At 37.8% G+C, this 23,868-nt stretch overlaps 1 protein-coding gene across 1 annotated transcript in view; it reads right to left on the bottom strand.

The window, feature by feature from the left end:
- bop1 (BOP1 ribosomal biogenesis factor) overlaps positions 1-23,868 on the bottom strand; it is a 78,021-nt gene that overhangs the window by 48,078 nt on the left and 6,075 nt on the right. Inside the window, exon 3 of the mRNA XM_084130704.1 lies at positions 15,815-15,970. Coding sequence (XP_083986830.1) covers positions 15,815-15,970 — 156 coding nt within the window. The remainder of the gene's footprint in view (positions 1-15,814; positions 15,971-23,868) is intronic.

Raw genomic sequence — 23,868 nt, forward strand, 5'->3', positions numbered from 1 at the left:
ATCAGTGTTCGTTTATTTCACTGCGTGGTCCTAAAGTAGGCGTTTTACCTGGATAACTTATTTATTTGGATTGCCGCCAAATAATGATGCCAAAAACAAAATAAAATTGTAAATCAATACCTTCCAAAAAATGCCAAGTCATTATAACAGTCGCTACGCCGCTGTTCCTAGTGGTGTTGGTTGGATCTTGTGTGTCAGAGGACAGAAGGAAGTGTGAGGTGAAACAGACGACCGAACTGAGGTGGACGGCACAGAAAGCGAGGCCTGTCAGACGGACAGCTGTTGCGTGTGGTGGCGCAGATGGGATTCACAGGTAAAGCTTTTGGCAGCGGTCCTGGCAGCGTCCACCCCTGACAGCGCCAAAAAAGGGTGAGAGGAAGTTCGGACAAATTTTGTCTTGGTCTTGAGAGTTTTGACTCGCATATCACCTTCTACACCTTCCAAAACCTGCTCGGCAAACTAATATCATATCATCTCTCATCTCGGGTAACTAAAACGACTCTCTGCTTTGTTAAACTAATCTAAAAAAAAAGCTCTATTTTAATCTTTTGACATTGTGTTAATATAATAATAATTGCATTCCTGTGATTGTTTTTGTAGTTAATGCCTAAAACATTCAGCTTCTTCTTAAGGGGGGAAAAAATATATGTTAATACACAAAAGAGCAGCTCATGGGTGATATTTCATACTGAGCTTCAATGATATTTCAATTCGACCATTGCAAAAACAGCTAATTATTTAACTTTTGTTAAACGCCCCATCTGGATTTCATTTCTAAATAAATCTGCCGTTAAGAAGTTTCTCCACGATTGGCGCAAGAACCGCAAAACTTTGCGATGAGACGCACAACCTCTGGAGTGTCATTTATTGAAGAGCTGAGAGGAGATTGTTTTTCAACTACATTATCGATTGTTTTCAGTTTAAAAGTAAAATCAAACTAGTTTGTTGTCAATGAAGCGGTACGTGATCTTTTCTGATGAGGCTGTGGAGGTACGCAAGACGAAAGAAAAGCATTGGGCGGCATCCCGCTGAGTCTTACCCCTCTGTTCACCCCGGTCTGTCATTCTGTCATCCCCTCATATCTCACCAGCCAGCGCACACAGAACAGCTCCATATCCACACACATGAACCCGGTTACCTGTGTGTCTGACGCAGGCCTCGCATCCAGCTACTACAGACATCAGCACTCAGACAGAAGAACGACGACGACTAAGGAAGTATTCAGCATCGACAACGCATTCAAATGCACTTGTCTGATTCTAAAAATGAAAAACCATTCTAGTCGCTCATGGAAATTCAATTGCAGTAGAGCTCAAAATGTCACAGACTACAAACAGAGGACCGACTAAAGAATAAAATCAACTATGGCCACCTATATGGAAAAGATATTAAACTTAAACAATAAAATGAGTAACCTGAAATGTGTAAAAAATTTATTATTTCTAGTCGCAGTGGTCAACCGACATGCCCAATACTGATACACATTAAATAATATCATAAAATACATAAATCTTTTATTTAATCCCATGAAAATGCAGATCCTGTTGTAAATAATAGTGAAAATCGCTTTTTAAAGCTGTTCCATTAGCCCTTAGTATATTTTGCCTCGTATTATATCACATCATATCATATTATATCATTAAATGTATATCTCAAAATAAATATATTTTATATTTAATACACGTCATTTGATATAGATATATATATATATATATTAAAAAAATACAAAAAATATATAATGGCAGCAAATGTGAATTACATAGATCCGTGAACAAGAAATAAATGCTTATTTTACACCATTTACTCAATTCACAGAAAAAAGATGAAAATCAAAACTGTTTATTCATTGGCGAGACTGTCTGTATATTTTGGAACGGACACAGTGGGAACTATGAACCGCGTTCTCCAACGTACACCAGTACAAATAATCATAAAATGATCAGTTATCGGCCGATTAATCTGCTTTACTCATCAGTCACTGCTTAGAAGTGTCTGAATTATGTTGTTGCACAGCCAGTATCCAAAAACTTGTCTGAAGGGATGTTTCCTACAACCAAACAATGAAAGCATCATTTTGCACATTTTCTTTACATCATTTTTATCATTCAATCATGCCGATATTTAGCTATTGCAAGTTTAATATGATGAAATGTACCACTTTTGTAAAGCAAGTATAATATATGTTGAGCTTTTCTGTTCGGCATTTAAGTTTTTTTTTTAGTTGGGTTGCTTAGGGTGTTCTCACACTTGTAGTTTGGTTCTCTTGGTCGAAAAAAGAAAGAATACTACATTTAGTCCAGGTTCACTTAGCATCGACACTGTCATTTTTAACACCGAACCTAAAGAGAAGAAAAAAGCCTTTTTTTCCCCGTAAATTGTATAAAAATTGGATTTTGATTTATCGGCCAATATATCGGTCATCGGCTTTCAAATATAAATAATTATTGGTTATCGTTATATTTTGCGATGGAACTTACCGAACATCCAAAATTGGACAAAATGTACTCGTTAATGTGCTTAGCCTACGTATGATGGTATTTTGACCAGTTGAGAACTCGTGAAGAGCTTATAAAATGTGTAAAGGAATCAAAACGGCGGCAGGAATTCCTCACGTAAGAAGATCTGCTGTGAGGAGATGCGTTTCCAACGCCTGTACGAACTGTAATGGTAATGTAGCTCTCATGACAAGAAGAACCAGGTGTGCTTGAGCATTAGGTCGCATTTTGTGACATCACATCCTGTTTTTGGCTTGTTTAGATGTCTTTGGTCCGTGTTGCATTCATATTTCATTCATGAACCGCACCCGAGATCGTTTGGAAGTCGCTCTGTTAGTGTGTCGCTCATTTGAACAAGTGTGAACGCTGCCATCCGAACCCTGATCCGCACCAAAAAAGTGGACCGAGACCGCTGAAAAGAAGACACTTTCTTGCACTTTAACAGAGCAATCGTACCAGAGTTTTAGTCAAACCAAACCTGCAAAGTGTGAACACACCCTAATATTCATTAATATCAATTTGACTGATATCAATTTGACTGATATCAATTTGACTGATATCAATTTGACTGATATCAATTTGACTGATATCAATTTGACTGATATCAATTTGACTGATATCAATTTGACTCCACGCTATTGAATGAGAACAAAACTTGGGCTGGACTGTTTTCAGCAGAGCTGCTTTAAAGCTGAATTGATTTTGTTTCATAACTGATGAACTTTGCAACATTGACACTGTTACTGAACTGAATTGAATCAACACCGAACAAAATTTAGCTGAATAACACCACTATTGTCTTCTGTAGAGCTGCTTTACAGTTTTATAGAATTTAATTTGTTTCATAATTGTCGACGTTAACACTTATAGAAACTAAATGAACCAACACTGAACTAAGGGAGCGTTTACACGACACCATTTTCAACTAAAAACTTTATGCGTTTTGACCGTTCATTTACACGAAAGTGCTGTTTTGGGGGCCTGAAAACGGAAATGTTTGAAAACGATACCATTAATCATCTCCGTGTAAACTACAAAAACCTGAATTTGTGGAAACAGTGATGTCATGCACATGAGTAGTGCACGTTCAGACTATAGACATGTAGTGTTTCTTTACAAAGTGACATCGCCATCTACTGGCCTGGCAGCAGAATACAGCGTTTTTAATCGTTTCCGCAGATCCGTGAGAACTGTCGTCTGTGCAGAACTTTTCAAAAGCACAAAAAAGGAAAAACTTTCTAAATTGAGCTGAATAATAACACTATTGTCTTCAGCAGAACTGCTTTATAGGCAAAACTGTTTCATAAATGATGAATTTTGCAACATTAGTGTAATTTTTCTGTTGGAGTTGCTTTGAAACAATCAGTACAGTATACTAAAGCACTTGAATAAATGTGACTTAACTTGATATGAGCATATTTAAACTCTACACTATTAATCTATGCATTTAGCAGATGCCTTAATCCAAAGCCACTTACAAAACAGAGAAAAAACGATAGTGTTTCACTAATGTCAAGGCACAAATTGGAAGCAACAGCATATGAAACCTGAAAACACATTGTCCCCCTCATTACCGTCCTAAACAGTTTAAAAACAGAGCAGGCCGATGACCAGAGCAGACGCAGTTCTTTCCATGAAAGGCTGGACGTGGGGGTAATAATCCAGCCTCCCCCGGGTCCCGCGAGACCGTCTGGAGGATGGCTAACAGATGACAGCTGCACGGTTCTCGTCTGTTCAGCATCAGAGCGCTTCACCCGGCGAGGACGGTGCCATGCTGTCGGCCGGAAGAACGGATCCCCTTCACCTGACAGTTCTGCAGAGCCCACTTTTAATATCCCAACTCCTAATACAGCACCAAAGGCCATAAAAATAAATCCCGTCATTATTTCTAATATAGCGAAACCGCAAAGGAGGTCGTCAAAAGGTCAAGCGCTCATTACTTACGGCAAAAAAAAACAAAAAAACCCCATCCTGCACCACACCGCCCCGATAAATAAATAATCTGCAGATCTTCGCACACGGGGCTTTAACCTTGGAGGACGCATGTGGAAAGTTTGCGTTCTGGCAACGTAGGTTTCAAATGGGTTTCCCACCTGGAGCATCCGGTACATCATTCAGAAAGTCATTATTTATTGAAAATTAAATATCTAATGAGGCCCTGAAGCTTTTCCTGCACAACGACTCTGGTCGTATAACAGAAGAGAAAGCCATCGAATCAAAGCCACAAGAGCGAAGCGCTTGACTTTTCCTTTATATCATTAACCGAAACATCCCACTGAGTGTTTTTTCCTTCCACTGTCCTACAAGTTATGATGAGCAGTTATGGCTGCAAAAGCATATTTTGGTTTTAAAATTTGAGGGCAAGCCTGGAGAAAGTCTGACTGAAGACATCTACGTCAGAAACAGAGGAGAGACGCTGAACGCGGAGGTGGTAACGGGCCATATTTCTTTTTTCCTTTATTATTTTTCCACCTTCGTTGTACAAAAACATGCATCAAATACCTATAACACAACGTGGAAAAAACGCCTCTGTAAAATAAGAGATACAAGCTCTGTTCCAAAACCTAGTGTGTTTCCTACATAGGGAGCATGTTAAGGCATCATTTACTGTAAAGGAATCGTTTACACAAATATAAACATCCAGTCATCAGTCACTCACCCTAATATCATTTACAACATGTAGGACTTTTTTCTTCTTCTGCGTAACAAAGATTTCTCAAAGATTTAACATGTTGAAATAAAATTGTGATATATCAATATGACAATAAAATAATGATAAAAAATTATTATAATTATTATTAAAAATAATGATGACTACGACTACATAAAAAAATATTAAAATAGAAAAAAACAAGCATTTTATAATAATGCATTATTATTATCAAACTTTTATTTTACAGAACAACTGTAAAATTACTTAATATTTATGGATTCTTAATTTCTTAATTTTCAACCATCAAACTTTTATTTTGACAGAAAACTCACAAAAAAAGGAAGTCATATGCGTGAGTAAATGATGAGAGAATCAAAGAAATACATCAAAAAGAAAATGAGAAATGTTGCCTTGCAACTTTTGCAACTTGCCTTGTTCTTTTGATATTTTATTTATTTCAAAAAATGAAAATGTTTTTACAATTACAAAATGTAATAGCCCTGGCATATTTTTCTTTTTTTTTCTTTTTAAGAGTGATTAGTGTACTGCACCATACGTTTGTTTTTTGTTACAAATCACAAGGTTACTGCCTTACGTAGAGCGATCCAAATCAATCTCTTGTGATGTTTCGTTTAGGATGCTGTCAGTACAATGTAGGCAGCCAACTAGGTTTTGAACAGTTGTAGTCGTGGGATTTTCAAATGAAGTCTAGCTCGTCTCCTTCCTGTATCTGAGGTAAACATTCAAGTGCATGCGTTCTCCATATCTCCATTCACGTCCTCACAGAGACCGAGGCAGCCCCCGCTGGCAGTTGGTTTCAATCAGGTCTTCTGGCAGGATGCATGCTGGGCCAACTGGGAGTTGTGCTGAAGACCGGATGAAAAGGAAGTCCTAAAAACTGTGGAACGACAGGTGGCTACTTTGGCTGCTCTCGAAGAAGAAGGAGGGAAAAAAAAAGGCCAGCTTTCCAACGCCTACCCCCCACCTCCACACACCTGCAAGAGACCGCAGCCTGGGGTCCCGTTTGCTCCGTCTGACCGGCACGCGATTTATCCGAGCGCCTCCTCCCCGTCTGACCCTCCACCCCCGGCCCTCTGGATCAACATTCCCCTCTGACTAAGAAAAACACATCCCCGCTTCTCCTTAAATAGACTATTAAAAAGAAATTTCCTGCTGACAGCGGCGTGTCAGGCCAAGATTCCACATAATTTACCGGCGATCTGTCAATTTTATCAGCCTATTGATTTCAGTGGAGCGCGCTGGGCTGAAAGAAGACCTTTGTGTCCTTGGACAAGAACACTTTGGAAATCACTTCATCCTCAGAAGACAACTGAGACGTTTCAATCCATCCCAGAGTTTTTGGACAGCAGCCCGGAGGAGTGCTGCGCGTTTGCTGATCGATATCATTTTCATCTATTCTCTGACAACTTACAACACTATGGCCAAAAACATACTCTACACTAATGGTGCATTTGAAGAAAAACTGGCACACTGTGGCAGCAACAATTTCAGTACTAAAGAGGGCGACAGAGTTACCTTCAGGTAGCTAGTTACTAACATTAAAACAATATTATGGGTTCAGTGAAAATTAAGCTCAATTGAGCTTTCAGTCCAGGAGTATTTTACACATTCATTTTTTTCTCAATGGGATTAAAAAAAAAAAGTGTGTTAAAGCAACACTAAATAACTTTTCCTCTTCGGTCCCCCTATAGGTTGTAAGCGGAATTGTCCATTACCGCTGTCGTAAATAATTTCGCCGCCCGCTTTGGAATGAACGACGTCCACAGACAAGGTAGAGTATGTTGCATGATTTTATGAAAGTATGATGTATTGCGACATCAGAAACGAAGAAAATCAAAATAATGACTATTGTAACGCTTGCCGTAAAGCAAGTCAAATTTGTAGTTTTGAAAAAGTCAAAAAGTATTTGAAAATCAAAGCAAAAAGACAAAGTTCAAGACTGAGCATGTACTTAAAAAAACTCATTACACATAGGGGTGTAACGGTACACGTATTCATACTGAAAATTTGTATTTGGTATGGCACGCATGTGTACCGTACGAATAGTAGTGTTTTAACCACTACAAGTGCGGAAATTCTCTCTGTGCGGAACGTAATTTTAAACTCTGAGTTTCCACCCAAGGACAGCACAATATCCTTTATATCGATATACTTTGGTGTTGCGAACACATCTGGGAAATAACGAAGAACAGAGAGTAAGTGCACGATCCAAGTTGTCTTAAACATGAGACGTGCTTTACATTTAGCGCTTCAAATTAAATCACAAACCTTGCCCTACTGTCAGAGGCGCGCGTTATTTAATGCGTTTGAGACGCATGTTACAAGGATAAGGATAAGGATTATCCTAACAGCAAACGAGTCTACTTTTACCTTCTCCGAGTTCAGCGAACATGTGCACGTCATATAGTCGGAGCGGATTCGAATGGGAGTGCAATAATTCTAACCTTATTCTAAAATATTTTGATAACACTTCACTAATTTTTCATGCAAACTCACTTTAATCTCCTACTAGACTCGCATCATCTTTTCCCTATCAATTCCAGTCCTATTTCTACTGTACATAGTGACAAAAAGCCCAAAAATAATTAATAAATGTGTACAAATATGAATTAATCAATAATAAAATGGAGAAATATGATAAAACCTAAGATATTGCGCAATCCTCTGCTCTAGGTAGTGGCTTTGAGACGCTTCTCCCCTCTCGAACACACACAGGAATACATTCGTTCAGTTTACGGCTCCAAATAGCTTACACGTTTGCTTGACTCCTGCCAGAGGGAGGAATTATTGGCCTGACTCTGATCTGGAAGGTACGGCGTGGGTGTGAGGACTGTGTGGGGACCAATGGCTCCCGGTGGGATACAGCCCTTAAATCCCCCCTTTACCTTGCTGTATTGCATGTGCAACAGAACACCACCCACATTCACTCGAGTCTAATTTGATAAATCTAAAGAGCGGCTCGATCCAATGGATCCGGGAGAACAAAACCGCTCTTTGTATTTTAATAGTGCAGACGTTTTTGTAAAAATCCATGCCCGTGTCTGCTGAAGCACAAAACATATTAATCATTCTCTTCCCTGAAACGCTGAACCCAATGGCGTGCTGGGGGGAAAGACAAAGAGAAGCATAGAAACTACATGAACAACAGACGCTGGCGGTGCTTTTAACAAGATTTGAGAGCAGAATAGGAGCAGGGTGCAAGACAACACCTCGGGCCAACAAGGCACGGACACTGGAAAAGTTCAAAGGTCTATGGGACGAGCTAATGCACTGTACTTCCAACACTTTAGACGTTGACTTCCATTAAGGAGGTTTTGGTGAAAATGGTACTGAGAAATTAGGAATGCACAATTTCAAAAAAAAAAAAAAAAATTAAATTAATGAAATTGTGATTTTTCGGTCAAAAATTGTGACTGTGATGTAAAATATAATTTATAAAAAAATTCCAGGTTTGCTGTGCTTATTTGTAGGTCCGCACAATCATATATCAATATGGCAATAAAAATTATTGCAATAATAATGGATATCAATTTCTATCTAATGATAATACTTCTTATTATTAAATAAACATTTTCTTTTTGTAATTACTATTGTAATATTTCACTGTAAAAGAGTATTTTAGAAAAAATATTTTTATTTTACATTACAACTGTAAATTATAATATTAATATTTCTCATATCTTACTTCTCAAAAGCTAACCTTACCCTAACCATCAGATTTTTATTTTGATTTGGCAGCCCTTAAAGGTTTTCTTTTATTGATAAGCGCTTCTCATTACAAGTATAGGAAGACGCCTGGCACATGATGCGGGAACGAGCCGCTCTGGGATGCTGCAAACACCAGCGAAACGCAACGCCGCACTTTACCCTGAAAATGCAGCGCATACATTCATTTAATTAAACTGAAGACTTTACGATTCGATGACACTAAGCAATATCGCGATCAGTTTTATTTTGGTTAATCATGCAGCCCTACTGGAAATACTACTTGTCTCGGAAATCGTTTTAAGTAACTTTTTTACTTTGTGGGTTCATTTTGAAAGCTGTTATGGTAGAAAGCAAGCAAGGAAAGTGAATGATGGGAAAGTGCACCAAGCAGGGTTCTCATTTCACTTGGCGTATGGCAAGCAGACCAAGACATAGAAGCAGTAAGAGATGCCGAATGCTCTGCAGAACGCTGAGGGTCAAAGGTTGTGCTGAGTTCAGGCTTCAAATGGTGTTGGTCTGCCAAGGATGAATGGATACAAACCCCGGTTCCTGTTTCATAAATTGATGTGAATTTGCTGCTGGAACGGAGAGCCAGGACCCCCCCCCCCCCCCCCCCCCCCACGTCCGCTTGGAATGGAGAACTTTGTGAAAGAAACATCGTACAAGAGAAGCGCGTTGACGGCTTTGATTACTTTTAGGCATCCAGGACAGCAACCTGTGGACAGCGCCAATCTCCAAATGTACATTCAAGCCGAGGATACAGTATTCAGCGACGAGGGGAAAGAGGTAATGATGGCCTCAGATGAAAATCTCTTCCTCCACCGAGTGTCTTGAAACATTTCAGTGCCCATCAATTTGGGATTGGTTGGTTAATTGGCATTTTAACGCCACGCCAGCTTCCTTGGCTATTTTCATCATGGCCAGTTGAAATGCTTTAAAAGAGCAACTACATATGGTTTTTGAAGTTTTCTTTGGATACTATAAAACAGATTCAGGGTTAATTTCTTCAAAAGTTTCAATTTCTAAAATAATATAAAAGAGAACTTAAACCCATCAAAGTGGGAACCTTCAATGGAAAGAGAAAAGGGAACGAAAGTAACATCGGGAAAGGTAAACCGCTTCCCCCCAACTGAGCAGCATTGGGTCGTAATCATGCTGTGCTGCAACTTATAGATCCAGAGATACATGGAAAGGCTGTCAATCCTAGTAAGGATGGGGTTGGGAAATGGGGTTTCTTCCCTAAATTACCCTCTAAGAGCCCAGAACTGCTAAAATTCAAGCTTTTTTTCCCTGCCATCAGATTGACCGCAATCATTTGAGATCCCATCTGGAACTCATCAGGCAGGCGTTTGGAAATGGGCCCAATCATGAAATTAAACTTTGGGATTACCAAAATTTAGAGAGCAAAGCAAATAAAATTCACCTCGAGATATGTGCTCCGTGTCTCGGTTTTCTGAGGAGTGGGTGGCACAGATCCCCGGAGGGGGAGGCTGGGTTCCCTCTTAACTCTCGAGCAATCTGGACACCTGACCACTCGGCATTACAGGTTGTGTTTGTTTTACTTTGTACGGGAAAGCAAACAGGGCTCTTTTCTTCAGACAGCGTGGGCCGAAAACTTTCTCAAATCTCCGGGTGGAAATGACAAAGCCAGTCCTTACCTTCCTGAGTGAGATTCGACCACCTGAAGAAACTCTCTACACCGCAAAACCTCCTGAACATGTAATTACTCTGACATCATTTGGGACCGGAGGAAATCGCTAACTAGATCCATCAAATGCTCACCCATGTCCCTCAGCTACAGCAAGAGTCTCGCATTATAAATCCAACCACATATGCAAATATATCCGGCCCTAAATAAAACCTCCCAATTAAAACAAAACAGTTGCCACGCAACCACTGAGGTCAGAAAAAGGTTTTAAACGTGCCTGATTCTACATAGTTGCAAAGGATGTAAAGTTTCCTGCGCTCATGACAGCTCCTCAGTGGGTCACTGGACCGGAATCTGGAATCAGTCAGTCGATGTGATTAGCAGACGTGACCTCGATCCGCTACCTGTCACTAGAGCTTTACGTTAGAGCCCGGAGAGAGGGCCATTCTGAAAAACCTCAAAAGAGAATCACTCATCCATGGCTTACCGCACACTGGAAATAAGATTTCAGCCGTGTGCCTGCCGGGCAGACAGCGGAAACAGCGCTGTGCGCACAGTGCAAACTGACTTTCTGAAAAGGCAAATTTAGCACTATGATTATTAAAAATATTTAATTAATATACTAATATTAAAAGCAGGGTTGTACCACATTCAGTTGAATTGAAAATGACTTTTACATTTTATTTAAAAAAAATTACAAAGTGGATGCAGAATTGCATTTTCAATTTGAATGTAACGTACAATTAAAATTCTTTTCACAAGCAGATATTCACAAATATTCTTTTGACAGACAGCTAGATGGATGTAATTTTGTATGGAGATGCATGGATGGGTGGAGTCACTGCAAAAATTGTAGTTTATATCACAGACATGGATGGATAGATATTTAAAACTCAACTTCATGTGGGATGTATCAATGCAGACACCTTTTGTTGTTCACCGCTTTTAGATGTAGTTCAAGTAGTTCATCTCTTTCAAATCACTCCTGCTAAAATAGTAAAGCTAGACCAACATCTAGATAAACACATTAGTCAACCTATTAGTCAGACTCAACAAATTAAAACAGATTTAATTAAACTGTTTGAGTGTTCATTTTAAAGTTTCAAACCTAATGCTGAACCCAAAACAGTCGATACCAAACTAACGAACCAATCCGGTTCATCCATGATCAGAAAAATTAAAAGCACATCAGGTTGAATGACATCACTATACAGGTCAATCTGGATTTAAATCACAAATCTCCCATCAAATTACTCACTTTACCGCCTGTTGTAAACTTAAAACACACACACACACACACCTTTCTAGGCTACTGTGCAGGTCTCAGTCTTTGAGAGCGGTAGCTGTTGGCCGGCAGGAAGCTGAAGCTGCGGCCGGGAGCCAGAGCCCCTTTTCCCCTTAATTCCACAATGTGTCTTCATTCATCTCAAAGAGCACATGGAAAAGCCATTGCGGGGGAAAAGCCCCTTCCTGCCGGCTCGGTCTCGGACAGACGCTGCACTCTCGCGTATTCCCTCTCCACTCGGCTAACAGGAAATAGCCCTTTATTACAAAGGGGGGACATGAGGATGAAAAACGGGGGATTTAGAAGTCTGGAGTTTTATTTGTAGACAACTTGTGTTGAGAGCAGCGAAGGGACGGAGAGGCAACCCAATCTGCCGTCCCCAGACAAGGGGGGGCCTAATTTAGCGTACGCCAAATGGCCGCGGGACCACCGCCGATATGTGAGGCGCACGCAGAGATGCATGACAACACCGCTGAGATCAGGCCCACAAACTCCTTCAAAGAGGGATGCCTGAGGGGTAAAAGACAAGACTGACAAGCTAATGAGATTCACACCTTCTCATCTCCATGTGAGACTACCGAACTGAGCACAAAATGAGAAAATGAGTAGAAAATTATAATAGAGAAGCCACCGTGTTTAAGACAGCAAGAAACTGTGCTAGCAATGCATTCATATCTGATGCAGAGCAGTGCAGTGGGAAACAATGTCTACTTTATCTAGTGGGATAAGAGAAAGGTCCGGGATTATAGAACATAGTTTTTGGACAACTAGTTTTAAGACTATTAGACTATTATACAACTAGACTGTTTGTATTGATCATGGATGTTGGCTAGTATGTTCATCTCCATTTAGCTTTGATGTTTTTGGCTGCAGTGACTTAAAGAGGATGAAGTTCTAGAACTACATTTAAAAGTCAACTTTACAGAGAGGATTTCACCATACGGACAGCGTTTTAGTGTGCTAATAGTCCAATGGCATCTGGTACGACGCATCAAAATTAAAAATGATTGGCACATCATGATGCGGCAAGTTTTTTTGTATAGCAATTTTCACAATGATTAGCAGCTTCAAAGCAGCTTAATGACATTCAGCACGACAGTAGCTATGCTATAAATTTGTGAATTTAACTTAAGCAGAAATTTGGAATATCATGTAAAACATTTGCAAATAAAGCAGTTTCCATCCCAAGTGCTCAAGGGAACAAAATTTCCTGTGAAACAGGCGTAAAATATCAAGTTTGGTGCAACTAGACGAGCCACTGTGGCTCTTTTTTCCAACATCCTGATGTTTGAGAATGCAATTTATGCGGTATATGTGCTTCCATCAAGGTATACATGCATAGGCTTATGTTGGTATCAGATTTTTTTTTTAAATCCGCCTCAATTGAGCAAACAATGTTTTTTTATGTGCATCTTGGCATTTCATTCCAGTTTTTTTTTTTTTTTGCGATATCCCAAAATAAAAAAATAAAAAGTGGAAACATAGCTAGTGATAAATTTACTGATGAAAATGTTTGCTGAACATGCAAAAAATAAAATTTTAATTGTCATTAAAAAAACATACTGTTGAAGAAATTATGAGAATTTAATATTTACTAATGCTTTTGAATTTTAAGAACTTTTAAATATTTGGTAATAATTTGGTATGTTACGGTTTGACCGCTTCTGTAAATTTGCAGATTGCAAAATAAAAGTGATTTTTGTTGACTAGAACTATAAAACAGCTAAAGGGTAAAAATGGACTAAAATAAATATTGCATGACAAAATACTGACTTCATTCAAAAGACACTTTTGTCAAAATGTGAAAACATAAAACTTTTTAGTTCTTTACAATAACTGATAAACGCTCCACGATAACACAAAAAGACATGTACGAAGAAAGTAAATAAGCTCAACTTTGATTTAATGCTGTCATTAAACTAAAAGAACTAGAGGAAGCCTCCAAAGACAGCGGAAATGTAAAAAATTTAAGTACTTTCACAAACTAAATAATGACAGCACTCATCGTTTCTGATGCGTTCTGAACGACTACGAAGGGGGGCATTAAAAAGTCAAATCGGGTATCTACCCAAGAACAATAACACTTCTGCAAAACATTCCTGGTCGGAAGCAGATTGCCAAGAACAGTTTTGGATAGCTGCTGTGTTTAGGTTGTACGGCCTGGCAAATTATCCAGACCGCATCGTGCCAAGGTTCAACGGTTTTCAATGATGCATGTAAATTAAAGAGCTGAAAAGGAATTCTTTAATGGTCCTAGATGTAAATATGAGACGTTGCAGAGCTCCTTACTGCAGAGATGCTTCACGGTCTCCCTTAGAGAAAGCCAACGGAGACATTACAGAAATGCGGTAACGTCTTACAGGCGTAAGGGAACGTATCAAATACTGCGGTTCAGACACTTCCAGCCCAAGGAACAGGACTAAAATCTTTTTCCTTTACATGAAACATTACACAACTAACCATATTCCCCTCCACGGAACAATGAAGTAATCATGCCTGTGCAAACGTTGCACAAAGAGCCGCCGCTAGATTTAAATTGAGAATGAGATTTTTCTTACTGAAATCATAAAGATATCCTACTTGTCATTCAGTCATTTCCATTTCCAGATTTCCATTATTGCTGCTTCAACTTTAGATTAAAGTTTACACTATAACTTTGCCATCAGCTGGCATTAACTAGACAATAATATCTGAATAAAACTAAATCTAATGTGATAACACAAGAGAGGCAAAAATGGACATTTTCCCATCATTTTGGGTTCTGCGAAGATGATGGTATTTCACACAGTGTGCTCACAAAGACTCAAAAATAGTCAAATTATACATTTGTTATGCATCCAAATAAAAGTCAAAAGAGTTGAAAGTCAAATGGCCATCTGGAAACAAATGATAGGAGGACAGCATGCAAAGGACACATCGCAACAGATGCAGGTGCACCAACAACACCTGGACACACTGGTGATATCCAGACTCGCTGAACTGGAAAATGCAATTTATTAATGGAAATAAGAGTTGAGCGCAAACACTCTTCCATGGATTTTCCGCCACCTGAAAGGGATTGGGGTCCAACAGTCTGAGAGCACTAGTGAAAATGAATCAGTTTTGCATTCTTTTCTATTTGAATACAACATCTTTGTTGATGTTATAAGTTGCATAACAATTTGAGTGAAAAGTTGCATTGAAACATCTAAAAACCCGATAAATCTAAATCCAAATTTGTATATAATCTGAGAACCCAAAAGTCTCAAAGCCATGTCCCAAACACTCAATTATAATGACGTTCTCATTATAATATTATGTAGTCTATATGACAGACTTGCGCTGCACTTGTTGCCTTTAGATGTATTTTCCTTTTAAAAGTGATTCCAATCATATTTCAAGCAAGTCAAAACCATCATGGCGAACAGTGCGCATCTGAAGTGTGTCAGCTAAAGGAAATAATACCTTATTTATCGGCTATAACATATCGGTCAAATGTTCTTATCGTGCCAATAACGAAAACATTTAAAATGAACATATATCGGCCGATTCCGATATGGTGGCCGATATATTGTTCATCCCTACTTTAAAATATATTGAAATATTTTTTTTTTAAATCGAAAACTTTGTTTATTTCCATGCCAAGAACAATAACAAAAAAAGTTTCAATACACCCACTTTTCAACAAAAAAAGTGTTTCCATGGTAACCATAGTTCCCACAAAAATGATATTATTACTAATGTACTTCCATAAAAATGGATATAAGATCTCTTGCAAACAGTGTAAAAAACATTCAGGATATTGGTTTCATTTTAAGTTTAAATGGCTGTAATGGCCAATATCACAGTACCAAAGCTTTAACTTTGTTATTTTACTATAAAATGCATTTACCATGGTGCATTTTTATAGGGCAGTGTTTTCTTTAGATCACAGAAAGCTATGGAAAAATAGCTATCAAACCAAATCAGACTGAGTTTTTTTATTAGATGATTGTTCTTGTTGCAGATGACGGACAGATTCTTACCTCCTCATCGGACGTGTCGTGCTCGTACTCGTCCACCTGTGAGGAAACCTTGAGGCCGCTGTCTCTGTCGGACACAACACGCTCTTCTCCACCCTCCTTCCCAGCGGCTTTCTTCTTCTTCTTCTTCTTCTTCTCCTTTGAATTTTGGCCAGAACTCTGTAGAAAAAATTAAACCACGTTAGTTGTTACCGAAACCTTAGCTTATGTACTCAAATACGAACAATTGTTTTCTATAAACAGGACTATAAATAAAATACTTAATTTATACATGTTTTCTATAAAATTGACTTTAAAAACTAAGTATATAAAAGAAAATCCCATATTTTGTCCACCCCAATCAAGGTTTTCTTCTTCCCCATACTAACTAAATTCACATTTGTAATGTGAAAAATGTGAAAACTATTTTAATCTGACAAAATCTAATGATCAAGATCAAAATCTCAATACTTTAATCAATAACTGTTAACTGTATCTTACTGATATTAATATATTTATACACCAAATAGTAGTATCTGTTGTACTCTCTTTACTTTAGGCAGATTTAAATTTAAAAAAATGGTAAATTACACTAATTTACATTTAAAAATGACTGAACAAGAATCAAGAAAAAATTGCATTAAAAAGCAAAAAAAACAAAAAAAAAACAAAAAAAAACAACAACACACTAGGTCTGTAACTAGTAGCAGTGCAAAGAAACACTATTTTATAGTGTCCAAAACCAAACCCGGTAACACTTTATTTTATATCATTTTTACATATGTTACATGTAATTACTGTAGTAATAACTATAAATGATGCATAATTACATGCAATTAACCCTCAACCAAACCCTCATCCTAATCCTAACCCTATAGTAAGTACATGTAGGCCTAGTTAATTATTATTACTCAGTACTTAAATGTATAATTACACTGTACTACTGACACCTTAAAATAAAGTGTAACCCCAAACCCTAACCTAAATTATATAGTAAGAACATGTTTTTATTATGTGCATAATTACGCTGTAACAAGGGCACCTTCAATTTTAAGGTGTCATTGTTACAGTGCAATTATATTTTTAAGTACTGAGTAATATATTAAGTAACTACATGTACTTACTATAGGGTTAGGGTAGGATTAGAATTTGGTTGAGAGTTAGTTGCATGTAATTATGCATAATTTACTGTTATTACTATGGTAAGTACATGTAACAAGTAACAAGGACACTGTAAAATAAAGTTACAAAAAATGCAGTACTCATGTAACTAACCAAGGTAACATACTGTAACAAGCACTAGTTATTGGCAAAGCAATGGTGTGCAACTAGTATGTGCAGCGCATTGTGCTTAGTCATTAAAAACTAATGCAAAAATTGTGCAAAACCGTTTTTAAAACACTCAAAAACACACTTCAGTACAGCATTTCCCAAAGACCCTGTTTTTTACGGCAGCATGACAGTCTACATGCTTCAGATATGCAGTTTATTTCAGTTCGCGCACAAACTTCCTGTGGGTGATTTACACGTGTGCCATTGAAAAGCAGTCACCAGAACCTCACATCCTGGCCGAGACGCCGGGACCTCGGGATGAAAGCTCCCAGTACCGCATGTTATTTACCACAGCCCATCAGTCACGAGAAGGCCAAACGGACTGAACATCTCCTAACAGTGTCGAGAGGAAGAGCAGCTTTGAGCCGCCGCGTCTCCCTCGAGCCCGAGATGGGGCAGGTGAGCAACCTGTGCTGATTTACGGCTCCTTAACGTCCCGCTATCTCTTGGACTGCAGAGCTAAGTGAAACACTTCCTCCCTGAAGCCCAGTTAAATCCACATCAAGACGCTCGAGCCCTGCGTTCCTGAATGCCTCGTGCAGCCCGGGGGACGGCCCATTTTTCCGCTAGCACTGAAGATCTAAAAACAAGCTGAAACAGAGTTTAGGAGAGGAAGAGTTGGGGGAATGACACCGGTTGTTCTGAGTCATTAAACCGCAGGCCAAATCAGGACGTGACCTGTTAGGATAAGCAGCCATATCGAAAATTCACAGTGAATTTGCTGCCAATTCAAAATTGTGAATATCATGAGGACTTCAGTTTCACTGTGCCAGTTGATTCTTCCTTGCATTGAGTATAAAAGCATTAAAACAGATGTTTTCTCTGATTTCAACAAACACCACTGAAGTTTGTTCACAAATCAATTCAAACCATGAACTAATTCATCGATTCGCTTACACCCCCTGAAAGTGATCATGGAAGTAATTGAGTGTTTTAATAAGAATACTGTATATGCACGTAAAAATGAGCCATTTATGACTATGCTTTGTTATATTGATGTATATAAATGAAAATGATTCAATCTTATTCTTCCCTGTGTTCATGTAACGAAAAACACCCTCAAAACATGCACTCAAAAGTTTTCATATACCATTCAAAAGTTTGGGGTCAGTAATATATATATATATATATATATATATATATATATATATATATATATATATATATATATATATATAGGACATTTATTTAGCAAAGATGCATTAAATCAGGGATGCATCGATATAAAAATTGTCCGATAACCAATAATTCTTTATATTTGAAAGCCAATAACCGATATATTGGCCATTTGGCTGATAAATCTAAATCCAAATGTTTATAATTTTTGAGAGCCTGATTACAAAAACAAAAGTCTCATCATTACAATGTTCTCATTATAGTTTTATGTAGACTACAGATTTTGCGCTGCACGTTGCAAACTGTGTTTTCCAAACTGTAAGTTATTCCAATCATATTTCAAGCAAATTGAAAACCATCATGGCGAACAGTGCGCATCTGAAGCGTCTCGGCTGAAGGACATAATTCATTATTTGTCGGCTTTAATATATCAGCTATACTGGTAGCCGATATATCATGCATCTCTACATTAAATTGATGAAATTTTGCAGTACAGACATATATAATGATTTCCATTTCAAATAAATGCTGATCTTTTGAACTTTCTATTCATCAAAGAATCCTGAATAAAAATGTATCACGGTTTCCACAAAAATATGAAGCAGCAGCACGACTGTTTTCATCATTGATTAATAATCAGAAATGTTTCTTGAGCATCAAATCGTCATATCAGAATGATTTCTGAAGGATCATGTGACACTGAAGACTGGAGTAATGAAGCTGAAAATTCAGCTTTGATCACAGGAATCAAACAACATTTTACAATATATTCACATAGAAAACAGTTGTTTTAAATTGTAATACTATTTCTCAATTTTACTTTTTTTTTTTCTGTATTTTTGATCAAATAAATGCAACCTTAGTGAGCAGAAGAGACTTCTCTCTTACAACGTTAGTGTTTATTTACATATATATTTTTACTGGGTAATATAACATGTGTGCATATAAATTAAACTATCAAATAGTCTTGCATGTGCACATTTGGTTATTAATTTATTAAAATAGTCTGGAAAACATGCTTTAACGAGATATTACTTTTTTAAATTCTGAATCTAATTGGCAATAGTTGAAATAAGTAAAAAAATAAGTAAAACATACAATTAAAAAAGTATTTTCAGGCCCTTTCAGAACAATCACAGGAAGAGATGAAGCTGAAAATGTAGACATTATTTAGCTATACCTCAACCCAGGCACATTTTGCCAAACATGCACAGGGATACTTCACACATGAAATGAACACACTAGTTTCTTACTGCAAGAGTCCGGTAATAAAAGAAGGATGTGGGGGCAGAGAAATCAGCTTTTGACAGATGATTTGACCAGATGATGTTCGAGTAGAGCTCACGGTGTGGATTCAGATTAAAAACAAGCTCTTCAGGACGTCTGGCGGCCCGTGGCCTAACGCCAGAGCAACCGCAAAACCCATGTGGGCTGAAGATGTTGCAGACCAAAAGCATGACGACAAGCACTCAAGACTCGAAAGTTACAAAAACCCGAACGCACTCTCACACACAAACTATATTACATTATATATTAAAAGAAATGAATACTTATTTCATTATATTTCATCTTGTATATACTTCTAGTTGCTTTTATTCAGCTAGGAAGGACACATTAAATTGATCAAAAGTGACAGTAAATTTCTATATAGTTTTGTTCTATTCAGTAAAAAAGATTTCTATATAAAAAATCCTTGGGAAAAAAAGTATCAGGGTTTCAACAAAAAATATGAACTGTTCTCAACATTGAGAATCATAAATATTTCTCAAGTCATCATATCAGAATGATTTCTGAAGGATCATGTGACACTGAAGACTGGAGTAATGATGCTGAAAATTGATCACAGGAATAAATTTCATTTTAATATATATTCAGATAGAAAAACATTATTTAAAATTGTAATACGTCACAATATTTCTGGTTTATTGTATTTTTGATCAAAAAATAAAGTCATATTATAATATTTAGGCTATACATATATAATAGTTTACAACGGTTGTGTTAAAGCAATATATTAACATACATTATCTATCCATCTATCTATCTATCTATCTATCTATATTTTACTGGATACTACAATATTTGTGCATTATTACAATTATTAAAATATATTGCTTAAGCAATGTATTGTAATATTACTCCAATGAATGCATGAATCAGACAAAGAAACGAACACACTGACAGGCTTTTGGACCGCATCTCGCATCCGTTTCGAACCTGCACGCACACATTCAGTGTGTGTAACGCCGCACACCAACGTTTGCACAATAACGTGTTTTTAATGTGTGTTGGCGGACTGTCCCGGGTTCCGCTCCGAAGGCCTCGAGTCACTCATTATTTCGTTTGCTTCCTCTGAACTGTGGTTGAGTTATAGAGTGAGTGAGTTACGGATGGAACAATCCGACGCCACTCATCAACATTCACGCTGATACTTAATTAAGACCGTGGCTACTCAATTAAAGCGTCCCGTCTGGCCCGTCACGTGTGTCGGCGATGGAAGCGGACCAGCCGTGTCTGCAACGCGTGCTGTGTGTGGGCGTGCGTTAGAGAAAGAGCGAGTCTGACGGTAAGATGAGACCCTCTGGTCTTTCCCTCCCCCGTCCCGGTGCGAGCGTGAATCAGACACACGGCTGCAGGAAATCTCGCAGGAATCGTAACGTCTCCGGCAGCCGCGTTAACTTCAGCCTGGTGTGCATCAGTCAGAGTCTTGATCCATCTCTCAGAAGACCCTCAACAAAAGAGCGCAGGGAAAAAAACACAAGCCGGGGAAGCGGATTAAAAAGTTGAGACAGGAACAATACGTCCCACGGCCTCCGCTGCAACGCCAGACAGAGATTTCAAAGCTGCAAATTTGATCGTGTCCCGCGGTAATGTCAGACACATCCGCTGGTGCGCAACACTTTGGCCCTGAAGCTCACACTGCTGATCCTGACGAATGAGAGCAGAAAGAAATGCTGCTCACATGTGAAGAGGCCTAATGTACACCAGTGATGGACCATAAGACCAGCATCATCTTCAGCGAGTGCTGTTAACCATGAACACTTGGCTTAGCTCTTTCTGGGCCTGCACTAACAGTCTTGTCAACGGACACTGAATAATGTTTATAAATCATTTTAGAAAGTTAGTTTTGGCACAAGACGTATAAGAGCTGTTGGCTCGCGTGGGCTTAGGGTCGGGTCTCACTTTCCCATCAACATTGATTGCTCTATAAAAATAGATTATTCTATAACAATAAAGGGGAAAAGCCCAATAAATAAATAAATAAATACAATTTTACATATACTTGATATGCACACATGTTCTAATATGCTGATTTGGTTCTCAAGAAACATTTATTTTATTATTAAAGGTGCTATAAGCGATGTCACACGTTTTTTAGGCCAAAACATTTTTTTTCACATACCGCAAACACCTCAGTATTCGCTAGCTGCCTGTCCCCTGAACACACTGTAAAAAAAGCGGTCTCTGCAGACAGCCCACGCTCCACAAACTGCAGCAAAAACAAACTGAGCAACAAACAGAGCGACACGCAGCACGAAACATAACAAACTGTTCCAGCCAATAACCAACGAATGATTTGGGGTGGGGTTTGAGGGGTTAGTGCGCGGATGAGGAGAAGGGAGGGTCTAGCTAGCCTCCGTTTTGTTTGATAATAATTCAAACATCAACAAGTGACGCCAACCGAGATCGCTTATAGCACCTTTAATGTTAAGCACAGTTGTGCTGCTTAATACTTTTGAGGAAAGTGTTTTTTTTTCCAGGATTCTTTGATTAATAGAAAGTCAAAAGAACAGAATTTATTATAAATAGAACTTTTTTGAAAATATTTATTAATTTCAAAAATGTCTTTACTGTCTTTATCAATTTAATGTGTTTTTTAAATCTTACGTACCCCAAACTTTTTAATGGCAGTGTATCATGATCATGACAAAGCAGCTAAAACTGTTTTCAACATTGATGATAATAAGAAATTATCTTAGAACGATTTCTGAAGGATCATGTGACACTGAAGACTGGAGTAATGATGCAACAAATTCAGCTTTGCATCACAGGAATAAATTATATTTTAAAATATATCACAACAGAAACCAGTTAATTTAAACTGTAATAATATTTCACAGTATTACTGTTTTTACTGTATTTTTGATCAAATAAATGCAGCCTTGGTGAGATTAAGAGGCTACTTTCAAAAACATTAATGTTTCCAAACTTTTGACCAGTAGTGTATAATTTATAATATTCATATACATTGTGTAAAAACACTGATATTGATATCTGATACAAGTTTTGCATTGGTCAGTATGTGATATGGCAGGGCCGATGGCTGATGAATTGCGGATACACATACTATGGTAAACGAGATACTGAAAAAAACACTGAATTTAAAACAACAACAGTAACATACTAACAACAACGAATACCACTTAACATTTACTCAATATAACCTATTCATTGAAAACTAAGGTAACACTTTATTTTACAGTGTCCTTGTTACATATGTTACATGTACTTACCATAGTAATAACAGTAAATTATGCATAATTACATGCAACTAGTCAAGTCAAGTCAAGTTTATTATTTATATAGCGCTTTTCACAATACAGATTGTATCAAAGCAGCTTCACTGTATTAAATTAAAATAATACATCAATGTTTGTTTCTAGTGGAAACGTCCACGTTTGGTAATGCTGATCAATAGTATTGTTGATTGATTCATTAAATTAAATATCCCCAAATATCCCCAACTGAGCGAGCCAAAGGCAACAGTGGCAAGGAACCGAAAAACTCCATCAGGTGACCTAATGGAGAAAAGAAACCTTGGGAGAACCCAGGCTCAGTCGGGGGCCTGTTCTCCTCTGGCGTTTATGAACTAGAGGCCGGATTTAACTGTAAGATTAAAAGTATTATATGAATGCCTGACTGAAGAGATGCGTCTTTAATCTAGTTTTAAACTGGGAGAGCGAGTCTGAGCAACCATAGTTCGAATTACAGGGGGTACTGGGGGGTACTATACCCCCCAATGAAGACCCCCCCAAAGGGACAGAAATATCAGTTTTGGGGGGGTCAGATAATTCTTCTGATATTGTGAAAAAATATAATTACAGTTACAATACAAGTCAACTCCTATTTTCACTGTAGGAACATTTTAATGTAAAGCGATTTCAGACACCCCTATTGTGGACCGTACCATTTTTAACCACCGTGGCTAGAAGCAGCGGAGATAGAGAACGACTTCAACTTCTCGAGCAAGTGTCAACGAATGACAAACGCTAGTTTCATAAAGTAGCATTCTTTTCAACATTCCTTATTTGTATATTCAAAAATATTTAAAATAATCTAATTTAATACAGTTATAATTTTTCAATGTAAATTATTTAATTTTATTGGTAACAGTAGGCTGTTTATTGTCTTATTATTTCAATTGAATATATTTATCAAATTTAAGAATTTGAAATGAAAGATGGAGCATACATTTAATAAAATTAGGGGAAAATGCCCTTTATAAAAGGTACAAAAAATTATTCTGAGTGTTTTCAAACAGTGATGTAATGAAACATTGACAATTTAAGCTTGAAGGGAGTAAAGCTTCTGTTTAGGCTATTAAGGAAATGTAATTTTGCCAAAAGAAG

Source organism: Abramis brama (assembly GCF_963993115.1).
Source record: "Abramis brama genome assembly, chromosome: 12".
Lineage (NCBI taxonomy): Eukaryota > Metazoa > Chordata > Actinopteri > Cypriniformes > Leuciscidae > Abramis > Abramis brama.